Raw genomic sequence first — 18,817 nt, 5'->3', positions numbered from 1 at the left:
ACTACTTCCACCTGATTATCATCCAGCAAAAATATTGGCAGAAGAACGTTGACCAGTAGCCAGAGTTATCTGGTGCAATTGTAACAGACAGGTTTATCCCTCATATATGTGAATGTGTTAATAATGATTGCACTAAATGAATTACTGTAACATGATAGCTACAAGTACAAACTAGATTCCATAAGATATTAAACTGCAAAACTGCAGTAAATTTCTTACCAACATTGAATAATGTTTCAACTGAACCTCTCTCAGGATACGTTGACTTGAACATTGACAAGGTTATATAAAATGCACAAAAACTACTGCGAAATCCTCTTGGGTGATGTCAGGCACCTCAGATTGTGACCGTGCGGCTAGTTTTCCACCAATGTACATGTGTTCATGGGGCTAGGTTGAGGACATTCCTTGCTAGCTCTGTGGACCTGCCCACTCCCTCCAGTTTGTCACAGAGAGACGGAACTCAACACAGATCTGTTGCCAGTTTTCTTTTTCTCATTTAAAAAAAGGAACCACTGTGTAGAATTGTACAAAACTAATGGGCCCGATTCATTACGGAAAGTAAGGCAAAAAAATGAGCAAGTTTTCTCCTGGACAAAACTATGTTACAATGCCAGGGGTGCATATTAGTTTATTAGTTTGCACATAAGATAAATACTGGCTGTTTTTTCATCTAGCACACAAATACTTGATAGCTTTATTTGTACACTAAAATTTAAAGTTGATCTAGAATATGTCCTATCCCAACTATAAATCTGTCATCATATTTTAAATTTACCTCCCCCTCCAATGCAACATGGTTTTGCCAAAGTGCAAAGTTACTAATTTTGTCCCCTTTGCTTTCCTTAGTGAATCAGGTCCAATGTGTTTTAGCAAATAATACACATTCTAGTTTAGAATATAAGATATTGGAAGACACAAAATTCCTTCTTGGCTTTGAATTTCCTGACATCTCACAGAAGATAGCGCATTGCCCTAGATTTTCTCTATCAACAACAGCAAATAGTGATTAGGTATCTGCGCTTCCTACAGAATGTTGATATGGGCTGCCATAGTTTGGGAACAAAGTGGTGATTGAGGGGGGTTTCCAACCCTCCCAAGTAGCTGAGAATATAAAGGTACGAGGTCCCAAGGCGCCTAAGTGTAGTTAGATAGCATGCACATATGTAGAACACATACTAACTACATCATATATTGGTACACAGTGTATATTAATGCAAAAATATTGATATAGAGAGTGATCAATCCAAACAAAGTATAAAACAATGATAAATCACAAATTTGTCAACTTGTGTGATCTGAGAAAAAAACAGTCTTTGTCCATCTCAAGCAAGCATACCAGCTATTAAATAATAATAGTCCTTGTTCCTATAGAGAAAAGTCCAAAATCTCCATATAGCAATGTACTCATCTTAAACTCAAGTACATGTATTGCTGTGTGAAGTAACAGTGTTATTTGTGAACATCAGGTGGTACGGGAGACATGGGTATTAACACCTACTCCTCTTCAGGGTGAAATGACCGGATTCTCCGGTCCTTGGGTGTTTCCTCTGGTTCTCTCCCGCAAGCCCCTTATCTCCTCCAGTGTTGTGCTCCCAAAGCGCAAAGACGGAAATTATATGACAGTTTTTCTAACCGGTTTCGAGAATAGCAATATCAGTCATAATAGTGTAAGGTACCTTACTCCAATTTTAGTCCTGTGTTTTACCAACGCATTTCACCGCCAGAGTGGCTTGCTCGGGGATAGTTCTCTATTAAAGATACCAACTGGCCATCAGAAATGTGAGAAGACTGACTTGTTTTTCAAATGCAATATTGTTACATGAAAACATTTACTCCTTGAAATGTTATTTTAATGGATTGCAATAGTAAAATAGAATTGTTTATTTTTTGCAGTTAAATTAGTTTCTGTTTTTCTGCCTCAGACAAACATGGAGGAAAACAAAAATTATATTTTTCTTCCATTTTACACAACTTTTGCCTATCAAACTCTGTCAGCAAATTCTGCAATAAAAGAAGCAAAGAAGTAGTTAAACAACATACAGTAGGAACACCGGCAGTGGTTAGAGGTGACTTTTGGTGAAGATTTGCACAACAGGAGGGATCAAAAAGGGGGCGGCAATCCCATCTCACACTGGTTGTATGATGGAGAACATTTATGTAATCTGACGGTGTACATATATATTTGTGTACGAAACACAACCAAGCACAAAAGTACAAAATGACATCTGCATATTTGTGTAGCATTTGCTTGCTGTAAATGACCCACATTTCCCACCACAATCAATATATTTTTTTATTGTCTCTTACAGCCCCTTTTAGTACTCCACAAATAATAAATAGTCGATTATCAGTAACAGAGGATGATGACATGACTCTGACCTGTGTCACAGGACGTAACACAATCAGACTACAATTTGCTTTCTACAGAGATGGGCGGAATGTTCAGGAATTCAGTGTATCTGATACATACAGAGTTCCGTCAGCTCAGCTGGAGGATTCTGGGAATTATACCTGTGATGTGAGAACTTCCACCGGCAGTGTGAGGAAGAGGAGTAACGTGTTATATATACAGATAGAAGGTGAGTGTGGAATACTGATGTATGTGTGTATTCTTCTCAACATTGCACATGGTTAAATATATATATTTTTTAAATCAAATATTTTTATTAAGACTTTAACAAAAACAGTACAAGAAAAAGAAATACATGACATAGTTCCAAAGAGAGTTACATTCCACATTAATATAGAAAACATATTAACAACTCCAAATATCACATTTACTAGTAAAATGCTTCCGTGGCCCATGATTGGTTAAAACAACTGTCAGTTTATTAAATTGTATATGGGTCCCCAAACTCCTTCCACGAAGGGTAGATAGCGGTATTAATTACAACCAGAAGGGGGCATCTGTGAGGGAAGTTGGTTAATTATGTCTAAAGTGCTCATAGGGATTTAGATGGAACACTCCCCAAAACTGAGTAGTGACTAAGTAATCAGATAAGATCAAAGTCTGCAGCCAGAGAACGAACCGCATACCTTAACTTTGCCCATTTCTGAGGAAGCCAGTTTAACTTACGAAATGCATTGGATTGGACTATTTACATTGCTTCTCTCATCACCATTGATTATTTCTAACATTGGAGGATTCTAGCCGGCGTCAGAGTCTATCCGTTATGAAACATCAAGCGCATGCGCGACGAAAGGACCGCAAGTACCGAGATTGCTCTACACATCTGGGAGGCAGAAACTAGTGCGGACTACACCAGGAAAGGATGTTTTGGAACCGGAGAGAGTGAGACGCTGTATCTATAAGTAGGGGGATCATTCTCACCCGAGTTTGCGTTTTTTTTCATCCGCCTCTGCTTTTTTGTTTGCAATCTGTATGGACACTTCTCGGACTTTACAAGAATTATTTTTATATTTATTGACTCACTATGTGGACATATTTGTACCATGCTTAATGAACTTTTCGCCAGAGGAATGGTATCCACATGGTATCAGAAATAGACTTTATTATTTTGTCTTTTTGCTTATTGGACAGTGTGTGTAGGTATTTTGCATCAGGACTTGTTTATTGTATACCAGCTTACTGGTTACAGACAGATTTTGCAATTATCTTGGGACTTTGCTTACACCCAGCATCCCGTGACACCTACTGTCTACCATGTTGTGATATGTTTATTGGCAGATATGGTATGCTGATTTATGAGTTTGTCAGTTTTACTGACTTTGTCAGTTTTATTAAACCATTTAGGACCCCACTTTCAGGCGACTTGGGAATTTCGGTAGATTGTGGGCACTCTCTACTGCAAATTGTGGTGTGAAGGCCTTTCTGTTGAACTCATAGACAAGCCAAGTCTCAAGGAATGTTTCAGGAGAGGATCCCTCTGCACACTCGGGAAGGCCCACAAAACGGATATTATTCCTGCGGAGCCGGCCCTCCACGTCAGACATTTTTTGTTTACACATGTTGACTTTACTGGCGAAATCTGTAATTTCTCCACTCATAGAGGCTGTGACATCTCCTAGCAAGGAAATACGATGCTCTGCCTCTCCAACTCGTTCCCTCATTTTATGTAGATCTTGCCGAATAAGAGAGAGATCAGATTGCACCTCACCTATACGATCCGTGACCCTCTTTTCAGAGGAAGTCATAGCGAGGAGGACTTGCATGATGGAATTAGGGTCCTCTGTGGATGTAGGGGGACCGCCAGCCATGGGAACGGCCGACTTTGTTGAGCCAGATGCCTCTGAGGATTGAGCCTCTGAAGATGCTCGAGCATATTTCTCCAGTTTTGCAGCTGTAGTTGAAGAATTAGTCTTGCCCATGTTTCAATAGAGAGAAGATGGTGGCTCAGGGGCAACAACCCTGTAGGAGTACACTGAGACAGGAACCAATCCTATCTGTTCTACCTGCAGGTAAGTGTAGTACAAGGCAACTCACTGTTGCAAGGATTAATCGCTCAAAGTTTTATGAGCCGTATGTTAGGAAAAATGACAGCGACACAGGGCAGTAATTATGAAACACCACCAGATGGCAGCAGCACTCCTCCACATTTATTACGTGAAGGAACAGTAGCTTGACCACAACTTCACACTGTGTCCTTCTCCTTGAATAAGAGACAAAATACAGTTCTTGTTTCTTCCTTGACCCCAATTATAGGCAGGTCTCGGCGGGCAATTAGAAAGGGGTTAACCCCCAATCAGGGAAGCGCAGGGTGTACGCTCTTTAACATTTTGTGGAGACAACCCAGCATGAACAGCCCACAGGCTTCAGATTCGTTGTGACTGCCCTTATCTGCAATGGAGGGTGAGGGGTGGACACAGGCACTACCGAGTCTGCATTCACGTGGATTCAATCAGCCACCATTCCACGCCCTGTCCAGTGCCAGACAATGTAATGCAATGAAAGCAGCTATAATGCAGGCATTCAGACCCCAGCACCAGCGCCCAAGGTTATAACAAATGATATAGACTCATAGAGCTTGTCGGGCAACTGCACACAATTCAGATCCCAGCTTGAAAGGGTGCGTGCTCCCCGCAGGGCTCCAGCCAGTACATGCAGTCGGGGGTCCACGGAGGGGTCAACCAGAGGTATTGAGAGAATTGGGACCACATGGCGGGAAGGAGCACACTCAGCCAGCCGCGACACCCCGCTCTCGTAAAGGGCTGCTTCCCGCCCGACCTCCTGAGAAATTTCGATGGTAGCAGAGCCGGTCCGTGCAGCGAGAGAGGCACCTCTTTACAGGAGCTCACTCCAACCACACTCCCTGCAGCCACAGCTCTCCGCCGACTGGAACAACAGGCACCAGGCTCCAACCACCAAGGGGGGCAATCACTTTTTGTTTAAAAAAAATCTCCTTTAACTTACCTTTCAATCGCCCTGTTCTTCGAATCGAATCCTCTTCTGTTCTTCGTCGCTGTTCTGCGCTCCTCCGTGCTGTGCTCGCAGTGAATGTCGGGCGTGATGACGGCATTCACTGCAAGCGCATCACGGAAGAGGGGACCTCGAAGGGTAAGCTTTTTTTTTTTTAGGAGTCCTCCTCGGGCCCCCGGGCACCTGCCCATCGTGCCCAGTCGGAAAGACGGTCCTGCCAGTGAGTGAATAGCAAATTCTGTGCAGGTAGGTGCAGAGGAAAGGATGGTTTCCAACGGAGAGAGTAAACGCAGCGCGTCCTTGTCCATCCCCGTTCAAGCCATGCCCCCTGGTTGTATAAGTATGTAAGTATATTTACTTTTTTGGCTTATACTCCCCCCGTCAATATCATCATCATCATCATTTTTTTATATAGCGCCACTAACTCCGCAACGCTACAGAGAACTCACTCACATCAGTCCCTGCCCCATTGGAGCTTACAGTCTAAATTCCCTAACACACACACACACACACACACACACACACACACACACACACACACACACACACACACACACACACACACACACACACACACACACACACACAGACAGACAGACACACAGACTAGGGTTAATTTAATAGCAGCCAATTAACCTACAAGTATGTTTTTGGTTTGTGGGAGGAAACCGGAGCACCCGGCGGAAACCCACGCAAACACAGGTAGAACATACAAACTCCTCACAGATAAGGCCATGGTGGGGAATTGAACTCATGACCCCAGCGCAGTGAGGCAGAAGTGCTAACCACTAAGCCACCGTACATATTCTGTGTTATTTTTGTGTTGTGCAGGTATACCTCCAAAGAGAATTGAGAAATTCTATTGTCATCCATTTGCCCACATTCCTAAATCTCACCAAATTATTTTCCAATGTGAAACCACAATTAGAATGTGTGAATCACAATTCACATTTATTACCTGGCTGTGTAAACTGTACTGCAGCATTCCCCGATATTTCTATTTTCACTCTTTACACAATTTGCACCCAAATTAATTAGCACCGTGGTCACAATCTATTGTAGTACGATGTTTAACATTTTAGAACTGACCCTAATCTCTGCAGTTTTCATCCTTAATAAAACTGTTATTAGATATAGAATCGATTTTGACATTACTCTCATGTTTCTGTTGTCAGCAGAGACTTCAGTTAGCCCAATAAATACACTATCTTTGTCAGGGATACTTATGCACTCTACAAATGTGACCATTTCAAAGCAAGTTTTAATTTATTTAAGAGCAGACATCCAAAGAACTATTGCAAAACATTTTCCAGTTGTATTACACACTGACTGCTGCAAAACACATTGGACCTGATTCATTAAGGCACGTATCTGTTGATTTTGAAAGTATTGTATGTAAATTTGATCAGCGTATGCCCAGAACCAGGACATACACAACTAAACGCAGCATTGTTCATTTAATCTTCGTACGCAAAGGACACTTATTACATCTTGCAATTTCTGGAAGGGAACAGAGCCGGTAAGGAGCGTTCAACCCCATAGTCAATGTACAGTAACGGGGTACCAAGCTCGAGCGCACAGCAGCCCCCGATCCAACCTCTGGGCATCTCTGAGGTACCTGTTTTTCTGTCATATCACTTGCACCCCCTACAGGTCTAGTCTAAGTTCTGATCACTAGCGATGACAGTCGTGTATACAGCTATAACATGTGTATACAGCTATAACATGTGTTTACAATCAGGAGCAACTGTAAAAACGTTTTTTTTTATGTTCAGTAGAGATTAAGAACATCCCCCCAAAAAATTCTGTGCTAATTTATAGATATTTGACGTATTCTCCAGTGTATTGTCTGTTAGAGCAGAGCAGACTTACACCCAAATTCATCAGCGCACAAAATCATCAGGTCCGCTCCTTTTTGAATTCGGGCGCACATATGCCTGAGTTCCGTGTGTTTTAAAACAAATGCAGGTTGTGCTCAGTATGTGTGACTTAATGATTCAGGCCTATTGTGTGACCACCATACTATCTAGGTGAAGAAATTAACCAAAAATTCATTGTGATTAGTGGTGAGTAAATCTACTCATCTGGTTCTGAAATTTAGGCAAATTTAAGAGAATAGCAAACTAATTTGTAAATAACCTCCCATCTGTGAAAGATTTGCCGCATCTGACAGTGCTTGTGTATTGCAGAGAAATGCTTAGACAAACTCGTATCTGTTCATTCAGTAAAATAAAGGAATAAGTGACCGAAAATGCGTCAGGAAATTATTTTCTAACAATTTGCCAAAATGTACTGTTTAATTATCATCTACTAGTACCTAAAGTGTGAGCGGATGTAAAACAGGAGGGATCAAAAAGGGGGCGGCAATCCAATCTCACACTGGCTGCAGGATGAGGAACATTTATACAATCTGCAGGTATACATCTATCTTTGTGCATGACACACAACCAAGCACAAATGTACAATATGTGATCTTCATCTTTGTGCAACATTTGATTGCTGTAAATGACCCAAATTTCACACCACACTCAGTATTTTGTATCATTGTTTCTTTCAGCTCTTTTTAGAACTCTACAAATAATAAATATTCAATCATCAGTAACAGAGGGTGATGACATGACTCTGATATGTATTACAAGACGTAACCCAGATAGATCTATTTCAAGACTACAGTATGCTTTCTACAGAGCTGGGCGGAATGTGCAGGAATTCAGTGTATCTGATAGATACAGAGTTCCGTCAGCTCAGCTGGAGGATTCTGGGAATTATACCTGTGATGTGAGAACGTCCACCGGTAGTGTGAGGAATATGAGTGATGTGTTGTCTATACAGATAGAAGGTGAGTGTGGAATACTGAGATCTTTACAAGAATTTATCAAAGTGTGGTTTTCTTAAGCAACCGGATAACAGCATCATTTTTTGTCGGTTTCAAAATCGCACAATTGAGAGGTGAGGGAGCTCAAAGCGTAGGTGGTGGGTTAAGCTATCTTGACTGTCAACACGTGTAAAAAAAATAATAATTAAAAATGTTTAAAAATCCATGCTACTTGGCATCGGTCCTCGTCCTCCAGTCTGACGAATGACAGACCACGACACACGAACATGCCATTTTGATCCTATTTTTTTTTTCTCCTAATGGGTTAAATTGGTCAAGAAAAGAAGATGATAAATAAGTTTTCAAGCATGCCACTACACTAAGAAAATATAAGTGCCATTTTAGTGTTGAAAAAATATTTTCAGCCACAATATATATATATATATATATATATATATATATATATTTTTTTTTTATATAAAATGTATTTATTTATGAGGCGCCACAGATTCCGTAGAGTCGGATATAGTAAGCAAACCACAAATGCATCAGGTAATACGCATAAGTAGCATAGATGAGTGAGTCTGTAGCAAAAGACATGGCAGTACTTACAAAGGAGACGGACAGTAGACAGACATAGGACAATAGGTAGAGACGACCCTGTCCGTGAGAGCTTACATTCTAGAGGGATGGGTGGTGTGAGAGAGTAGGACCAACTGGGGTAAAATGGAGATGGCAGACAAAGGTAGCGGAGGTGATGGGCAAGATGGTCAGGAGGTGGTTGGATAGGCGAGCATGGAGGACAATCACTTTTATTCATATATATGGGTGTAATATTACTTTTATTTATATATATATATATATATATATATATATATATATATATATATGGGTCACTGTCACTTTTATTTATATACATATGGGGCAATAGTACTTTTATTTGAATATATGGGGAGAATATTACTTCTATATATATATATATATATATATATATATATATATATATATATATATATATATATATATATATATATATATATATATATATGAGGTCAATATAACTTTGATTCAAATATAGGGGGGAGATATTAACTTTATCTATATATAGGGGACACTATCACTTTTATTCATATATATGGGGGAGATAAGAATTAAAGTTATATAGGGGCATTAATATATATATATATATATATATATATATATATATATATATATATATATATATATATATATATATACACAGTATATATATATGAGCAATATTAATTGTATTGATATATGTATTAGTACTGCAGTGTTGCCTGAGTGGAGTGCATTTCTTTTTAAATTCAGCAGTTCAACACAGAGTTCCACAGGAGCTGGCAGTAGTTCCTCAGTAGGTTAGGTAAAAAGAACTGAGGAATCCGCACTGCTCAAAGATTTAGATTTGCTTCTATCATCCTACTCACCAAACCTGTGCTTTTTGCTTGGGGTCCGACTAGCAAACACTTGCGTTGGATTGGATGATACTTTGGGTGTACTAAGTGGAATTTTGTACATGAGCAGGTGCACTTAATTAAGTGTAAATTGATACAAGAAATAAGGCTGATTACCTCGTAACTATACAGGAATTAGCACTATCATTATAACATTTGAACATTCTTTACACTCAGTGGGTTTTTAATTTTCACTGTTTACATCTCACTTTTAACTTAGCACCAATACATTTTTGCCTTTTAAGTTTTTAAGAAATTAGCCAAATTAGAAACACTATATAAATTAACTGGCTGTACGTTGACTACACCAAAAAACAACTCTGCTCCCTTTATTTCTTTTTGCATTTATCAGTTAAGTAGTAGCACCTCTCTAAAAAATTTACAGAAAATAATTGATGTAATACACTATACAAAAGGGAGATTACAAACTTATTTAATATCTATACAGTATGTGCTGCAGTAGTTTTTTCTACCCTTGAATCATCAACTCTCAAACTTTCACCAGGTCCATAAAAGGTGCAAATATAAGTATCCTAAAAATCGTATCTTAAAGATATGTCTAAATCTAATTCTAATCTAATCTAGCATTTGAATGTTTTCTTTGTTGTCAGGATTGGTTGTTCAATGGATTTATTCAATGGGCTGTTTTTCTTTATTATAATAATGATTATATCCTGAATGTAACTCAATTTAATGACAGATGTTCTTAATATGTCATTCTTAATCTGTGCTGAAGATTTGGGGATGTAAAACCAGATGAGAAATATATTTCCTTTTCAGTTCATAAAACCATTAGGAAATTTGTAATGAAGAAAAATGATTTGCAATTTGTAGGTTCAATTTTCTAATAATATTTTTTTAAAATTATTAACAGTTTCTGCCATCACTTCTTTATAGGTGAAGTTCGACTGTAGTTTATACATTTGATCTCTTTGAACCCCGGCCAGTAATATTTAATTTGAATATTTTCCACTTCTAGAGCTGTTCTCATATCCAGAAATAAAAAAGTCTTCACATGCAACAATTAATGGTGATGACATCAACCTGACATGTGACACAACTCTCGCTCCTCTCAGAGACACCACAGAGCTGCAATTTGCTTTCTACAGAGATGGGCGGAATGTTCAGGAATTCAGTGTATCTGATACGTACAGAGTTCCGTCAGCTCAGCTGGAGGATTCTGGGGATTATTACTGTGAAGTGAGAACTTCCGCAGGACTTGTGATGAAGACGAGTCATGACTTGTACATACCATTTACTATAATACCAGGTGAGTTTCCAAAACTTGACTACAGAGAAGATGTACAGAGATAACAGAGCGTTCTACTGTGTTCAGAGGGACATTCATTTATTTTTGAAAAACACGATAGGTATTGTTTAACGTGGAACGCATGGCAGTGCTCATTTTCCATCCTTGTACATGGGGTTTTCTAAAGACACTGACAACTTTAATAAACAAATGGAGAACTAAGTTTTTTGGTTCTTGACCCTTCTCCCTTCCTGTTGGACATTGCGCGGTTTCCTAAGAACCATCATCATTTGCTTTATGGTTTACATTTGCTAACAAATGCTGAGATTGTATGGTAACCCCAACACAATCCTCTAGAACAGACTCTGGTTAATGGGTATGATCAGTATCCGTGTCAGAGCTGCTGGGAATATCTCAGTAGTGTTCCTTTGCTTCCATTAAAGGTAAAAATATTGTCCACAGGCTTACACTTAGGATGGGGGGTTTGGTTGCCCAGAAATCCCCCTCCCAAGCACTTCAATCAGACACTGAGATATACTCCCCAGCGGCCCAGAAGGGGAGGAGCCGTATGCGCCATTTGAGCTTTGCAGAGTTTGTGCTTGGTGACTCCTCCCCTACCTGGCCTCCGCGGAGAGCGTCTCTGATTTCTGATCCATTGCATTATTCAAATACAACCTCATTTTCCATTGTGGAGGAGCAATTTGAGTCAGCATCAAGCATAGATAGGTCTAATAAGCCATCAGCTGCATTCCACTTAATCATTGTAAGATGCTTTGCTCTGGTCTCCACAAGACTTATCTGTAACACAAGAACATGCACCATATATAAATATATATTAAATGATTATCCCTAGAAGGTCACAGAAAATGATTTATTCTGTTAGTCTCAGTCCTGTTGTTTGATATAATTTTTTTTACACTTGTTTTTGTTTTTTGTTTGCTTTATTCTGAAACCAGGAAATCCCCTTCTAGAAATGCTACATTTGCCCCTGGTCCATACCTTCTAAAACCTCAAATAAATATTGAGGACTACTACTTGGCAGAGATCAATAGATAAACTCTGTCCTTTTGATGGACATTGCCCGCATTTTTAATTTATTGATTTTAAATACGGTACACTTTACTTTTGAATTAAAAGGCCTGATTATTTTTCCATAGTAGGTCTTTGGGGTCAAACTAAGCTTAATATTTTAAAAAAATGAAACCAACGTATTTCCAATTTTGCAATCACTTCTAAAGTAACTAGTTTATATACTGGGCAAGTAGACAACCAAGGCCTACGTACTGTATGAAGCTCCCCCGTGGCCATTTTTTGCGGTCTATGGGAAGCAGGACACATACAGGGTGACCTGTATCTGTCTTGTAATGGGACTAACTCTAGTGAGTCCCCAGTCCCCACCTAACAACTGCAGTGAGACATGGCAATTCATTAAAATTAATAAACTGCAATCTGATTCGCTGCTGAGACTACGTTCCACTGAAGTACTGTTGAGCTTAGTCTTGCAAATGAGTCATAATCAAAGTCTCCACTTGTGAAACTAGGTTTCACAGAGCCCCCACACAACAGGAAAGTAATATGCCGGGGGGGGGGAGGGGGGGTAATGTGTAATATGGGAGTAATAAGGGGAATGAATGTATTGCCTTAAAAAGTATGCATCTAGTTTCCCTGAGTACAGTGATACCAAAAATGTTATTTTTACTCTAGGTCATAGACGTTATAGGGACAGAAACAGGGACACGTTTTATGTTGCTTATTTCACCTGGTAATTTTCACTTTTCACATTTATTTCTACCAGGTCAAACTTTAAGGAAACATCACATATCTCCTCTATTTTTATCACTAAGAGTAATGCAAATTGAATCTGTTAGTATGTACAATAGCAGTTACCATTAGATCCATGTCAGCACAGGTGTCCATATTTGGGATTAGATTCAGCTTTGCCAAATGAGAACCCAGAAATGTCGACCTGGAGAAAATACGGTTGCAGGAATCCAGGGCCGATTAAGGGAATGGAGGCCCCCGGGCTAAGGGTACCGTGAGCCCCCCCCATATATATATATAGTAGACCTTAATATAAAGCTGTGAGTCCCCCCGGTGAGGCTCACCCCCCCCGAGCGCTTACTTCCTATTCCTGATCCGTCCTTTCTTCAGGCGTTCTTCCGTCACTGCCTGTAGTGCTTCCACGGTGCGCAGTAAGTTCCTTACTGAGGAGATCTCCTGAGAGTGAGACTATGACTCACAGTCTCACTAGATCCCTTCAGTAAGGAGATTGCTGCATACCCCCTAAGCACTACAGTGACAGCAGGCAGCTAACAGCATTACATTTGCTGTTAGCTGCCTGCCAGTCTCTCTCTTTCAAACACCAGACTACGGTGTAGGGGGTCATGATGTATTTACCATTGTTAACTTCTTGTCTGTATTTGTGTTTTACCACACTTTACATTTCTCAATATTCCTCTCCTCAGATTACACGGTACAGAATATAATAAGACTGGCGCTGTCCGGGTGTATATTAGTCATTGCCGCTTGTTTCATCTTCTACCACAACCAATCACAGCATGAAGCCTCAAGTGCCAGTTGGTGATAGTTACTGTGCATCTCTCTCGACATATTGTAAATACCTGCTTGGTCTATCATTAGCTTTTAGTAGAGATGTGTTTTCACCAAGAGAATTAGCTGGACTAAAATAAGTGCAAAAGAAGAAATTCCTACAATCAATCACGACAACAAAGCTGTCACTGGTTCGCTATAGAAACGGATGTAGCTGATGTATGTACCATCTGGCCATGTTGAGATACATTTAAGTGTGATAATTAAATCAAATTTGCAGGTCATGTCTGCGTAATAAACATTGTCCAGGCTGCCCGAGAATCGGACAATATCCTGAAATGTGTCAATAAGATAATGGGGTAATTTAATATGCACAAAACATATCAACAAGATGTTTTGCTATTTACTATTGGTGAGATTTACTGGTTTTGAACAGCATGCTCTGTGCTTTCATAGACATTCATATCCATAGCCTGCATTTTTAAAAACTATGAAATGCGTGGATTCACTCATATTCAAGATGATTCACACATCCTAGCTTAAAGAGCTACATTTTATAGTATGTTTAGAAAAATAATTTTGTGCTCTGGTGGCCTAACTATTTTATGGCAGATCTGTACAGTCTGAGAGCCCTGGGATACAAAAAAGGTATTCGGCACAGTTTAACAAGCTTCTCTCCCCCCAAGAATATTTTTCAGGATCACCAAGATTCTTCAAGGCAGAGTCACACTGAACTGCAAACTCTACCAATGGATCTTGACTATTTCACCCGGGAGTAAGATCATAAGTCAAATGGTACTATCATTCCTTTACATGTTAGATTAAATGATGCCATAATGTGGTTGAAGCTCTTACATGTTCAAACAGCCAATAATTTTACAGTTAAAGCCAACATGCACTATATATGCAAAGCACACTTGTATGGTCAATAGCACACAAGTTTATAACGAAAGAATTCGGTACCTGACAAAACATGCAAAAAGCATGACAAAACGAATAGCAAGCAATGCTAAATCAGTATAGCCTTGATATTCATTGTATTTCTTTGGTTTTTAGTCTACAAGTTTCAGCTTTTGTTGCATATGCAAATTGCAGACTCCATTGCACTCCTAAAAAACGACACATGGACTGATCCAAATATGTGTTTGAGTTCCACAAGAAAGGAAACATTATCATTAATCATTTCATCACTGCAATCATGCAATTTTTTGTCTTTGCCAAGATACTTCCAAACCACATACATGTATACATTCATTTCAGTGTACATCTCATGACTGCAATCATATAAAATTGTTTTATTTGAACATATATAACATCTTTCCTGTACATATTTGCCTTGTGTACAATTTTATCATAATATTCCTTGTAAATATTTTATTTTGTGATATATGTAGACTTAACCTTATATATCAAACTCCCATTGTCCCATAGATAGTAAGCTTGCGAGCAGGGCCTTCTCACCTCTTTGTCTGTTTTACCCAGTTTGTTTATTAGTGTACTTTGTTTGTCCCCAATTGTAAAGCGCTACGGAATATGTTGTTGCTATATAAATAAATGATGATGAGTAAGGAGAGAGTAGGAGATGGAGTGAGAGTAAGGAGAGCGTAGGCGATGGATTGAGAGTAAGGAAAAAGTAGGAGATGGATTGAGAGTAAGAAAAGAGTAGGAGATGGAGTGAGAGTAAGGGGAGAGTAGGAGATGGAGTGAGAGTAAGGAGAGAGTAGGAGATGGATTGAGAGTAAGGAAAGAATAGGATATGGATTGAAAGTAAGGAAGTAAAAAGAGAGTAGGAGATGGAGTGAGAGTAAGGAGAGAGTAGGAGATGGAGTGAGAGTAAGGAGAGACTAGGAGATGGAGTGATGTCAGTTGGAGTTGAAACAGACAGAGTGAAGGATCCTATGACATCTAAAGGAAATACAGATATATATTTACACTCATATATTCTTCCAGTCTAGTCACATGCCTCTGTTACGCTTAGGTATTCACTTTGTCCAGGTTGCAAGCATAATGTTTATTGTGCAATGGTTACAAGTGTGTGGAAGAATACTGTATATTTAGAGTTGTACAGGAGTTAAACAGGAGGTAAAGATGAGGGAGACGCTCTACCTGAAAGTACTGCAACAGGTGGACAAAATCCAACACTGTCATGTGAGTTCCTTTGTGCATCGCCTGGACACTCCCTACTGAATTGTTTACAGCCCATACTTCCTAAAACTGTTTTTTCACAATGATCTTGTTTTTATTTTTTATGCTGTTTGCTACCTCACCTTCAGCCGATTATAACTACTTCCCACTACTTCCCACCCCCTCTCCAAGGTTTTCACAGTTTACTAATAACCTTTACAATTTCTCATGAATGCTCAGTGTCGCCACTTATTCTGTCTCCAGTCACTCTTGTTTAGCAATCTCTCTATTAACAACAGCTCCCCTCCATGGCCCTGGTGCTAATCACGGGTGGCTTGCCAAAGGTTTAAACTTATAGAATTTTAAATCAAAACACGTTGGTAGCAGTTGGATCCGACACCCGAGGAGATGAGCTCTGGAAACCTGGGAGCCATGGAGTTGTTTGTCGGTGTCCTGTGATTCCATCTTGTAAAGGACTTGAGACTCTGCGGGCTGGTTTTCAACCTCCCTGTGGTAAGAGTCCATCCACACTAGTGTCAGCGATTTTATATGTGATTTTAATTGCGGCTTGTTTTCATAGCTATATCCAGTATTTGTCTGGTAATAAAGACTATGCTTAATTTTCCAGTATATGAACTTGTATGATACAACAGAATATGATTTTTCTGCTAAAAGAGAATATATGTTCCATTTTCTCTGATTTAGTGATTGATTGCAAATATAAACAACTTGATAATGGAATATCAATTGTTTTAAAGTGCTTGTTGTTAGATGTATCCAAACCTTTTTTTGGTAAAAAATAAAACATATTCCATTTTCACTGGTTTAGTGATTGATTATAGACTATTTAACAGAGAATTATGTTCCTTCACACATATATATATATATATATATATACATATATATATATATATATATATATTTATATAAAAGAAGAAGTTTGTTTGTTTCTTTGTATGTTCGTTTATTGGCGAATATCTTCCACAGCTCTCTAGGTAAAGCTGCAAGTGTTACATAGTTATTTAGTGTAAAAAAGTAAGCTATTCAACAACAATGCGACAACGCGAGGTGGTCCAGTTGGATCTTGGCCAGGTTTTAGGCGGGTTAGTGTTCCGGTCGGACCTCCCGTTGGGCAGAACTTTGACCCTGTTCTGAGCCCTCCACTGGAAGGATTTGAACGAAAACTTCACAGACTGGTAACATTGGATTCCAGAAGACATACCAGGGGGTTAAGCTTCCGGTCGGACCTCCCGTTGGTGTACGCTGGGCAGGACATTGATCCGGGGAGCCTATTCTGGGCCTTCCTCCTGATGGAGTTGGATGACATTTGATATAACAACTAAAAAAACAACACTTGGCAGCCACCTCATGGGTGTTTTGGAAGAGCTGCTAAGCTGGTAATTATTTTTAAAATGTTGACAGTCATATCCAAGTCACCAACGTCCTGTATGGGACTTTTAGAACCACAGAAGTGTGGCTTACTAACAGATTGATTATAGGTTATATCCCAGGGTACAATATCATTATTTAACACTGCTTAAAGACCTTTTCGAACGGTTTATGTCTTCCAGCTACCCACATTGACCTCGGCTATTTCTCTCATTATGCTTAAGCTATTTAGTTTGGCAACAAAGACCCGTGGGACATCTAATCTGCCCCGTCTGCAATCCAGGCCTCCCGAGACCCAGAACCACGCAGCAGCCAGCCCGTCAATGGCATCCAGTACTGTGCAGGATCTACATGCAAGAGTGATTCACAATAAGGCCTGTTGGGAGATTTATTGTTAGATTATTTGTTTGGCCTGCTTGCCGAGTCAATGTTATAGTCTATATTTCTATGGCCAGTTGCCTTTTGACGTTGAGCTGTGTTGATGGATTTTAATATACTGTATTTAGTGCTAGATAAAGATCTTATCATGTCGTGGTTATTGTAATATGACATTTCTTATACAGACGCTATGTGCCTTTTGCAAATACAGGAAGTGAAGAAAACCACAACCTCTGCTTTATTACCTCTTTGATCTCAAAATATTATTCGGTATGAACAAGTCACCTCACCGTGACTCTCCTGAGTCTTATGATATTAGTCTGTAAGACTGTAAAATCCAATGTGAATCATAATACTGAATAAATACATTAGAAAGTCATCATACTTTTATCTTATTTCCAAACAGTGCATCTTGTTTTTCAGTATTGATTAATGGCAGAAAATAGGAGAAAATAATGCAAGTACTGGATAAAACCAACAATAGCTCTACACTGTATTTAAATTACACATATATATATATATATATATATATATATATATATATCTACTATATAAATGCCTAGTGGCGTGTGTGAAAAAAAAACCAACCAAGCTGCAGCGCCACCTGCTGGGCAGAGTTATACACTGACCTATATATTTCTTGAAGGAGAAGTGACAGTTGGGAGTGGTTGGTGGTTGCCGGGGGTGACAGTGGAGAGTTTTTAACACCTTAAGTAGCTTGATGAAGGATGAAGATGAAGGATGAGGTGATGGAGAAGAATGATGAGGTGGTGACGTTAAAAAAGGGCGCTTGCGTCGGGAAGTAACGCTCTTCCCCTGAGGAGGCCTGGGCTAGGCCCAAATGCATGACAAGAACCTTTTTAACACCTTAAGTAGCTTGATTTGACTAGAATGCATGAGTATCATGCACGGGTTAACTTGTGTATATATTTATATATATAATGTCCTGCACGTTGTACAGTGTGTAATACAGATTATATTATTTTGCTATAGAACATTGTATATAGAATTGTACAGACACTTCTTTTAATCAATGGATCAATTATGCAACCAATGTAACGCAGTAAACGTGGTGGATAGCGGCTTAATATGAATATCCCAATATCTAAGGCCAGATTCACATTATTAGATCAATTGTACTGTTTGGGGTGAATCAACCCACAATTTACTTCTTAAACTTGTAATTAATTTGAAAACATATATTAGGAGTATAAACATTATTAACTGTGTGAATGTATTCACCATGTTTTTTTTTTTAATGTTTTGCTGTAGAATTTGCCCTAAAAAAAAATGAAAGTAAAATTTTGTTCAACAACAACATTTTAAAATGCAATTATAATTTAAATTCTCTTTCAATGTGTGATCCTCAAAGTGATTTGCTTGCCCTGGCCCTCTCACCTCAGTAGGTCACCTTAAAATCCATGGCTTATTTTAAGTTATAATGTATTTCCTTCTAA

The 18,817-nt window shown here is 39.1% G+C and overlaps 1 protein-coding gene across 1 annotated transcript in view; it reads left to right on the top strand.

Annotated features, from left to right (window-relative positions):
* The first annotated feature begins 4,349 nt into the window (after window positions 1–4,349).
* Window positions 4,350–18,817, top strand: part of LOC142108394 (Fc receptor-like protein 2) — a 31,745-nt gene continuing 17,277 nt past the window's right edge. The window contains exons 1-3 of the mRNA XM_075192017.1: window positions 4,350–4,422; window positions 7,938–8,219; window positions 10,650–10,940. Of these exons, the coding sequence (XP_075048118.1) occupies window positions 4,350–4,422; window positions 7,938–8,219; window positions 10,650–10,940 (646 nt within the window). The remainder of the gene's footprint in view (window positions 4,423–7,937; window positions 8,220–10,649; window positions 10,941–18,817) is intronic.

This window comes from Mixophyes fleayi, chromosome 12 (assembly GCF_038048845.1).
Source record: "Mixophyes fleayi isolate aMixFle1 chromosome 12, aMixFle1.hap1, whole genome shotgun sequence".
In the NCBI taxonomy this organism is placed as follows: domain Eukaryota; kingdom Metazoa; phylum Chordata; class Amphibia; order Anura; family Limnodynastidae; genus Mixophyes; species Mixophyes fleayi.
Note: the sequence above shows the minus strand (reverse complement) of the source record. Positions and strands in the feature narration are given on the sequence as shown.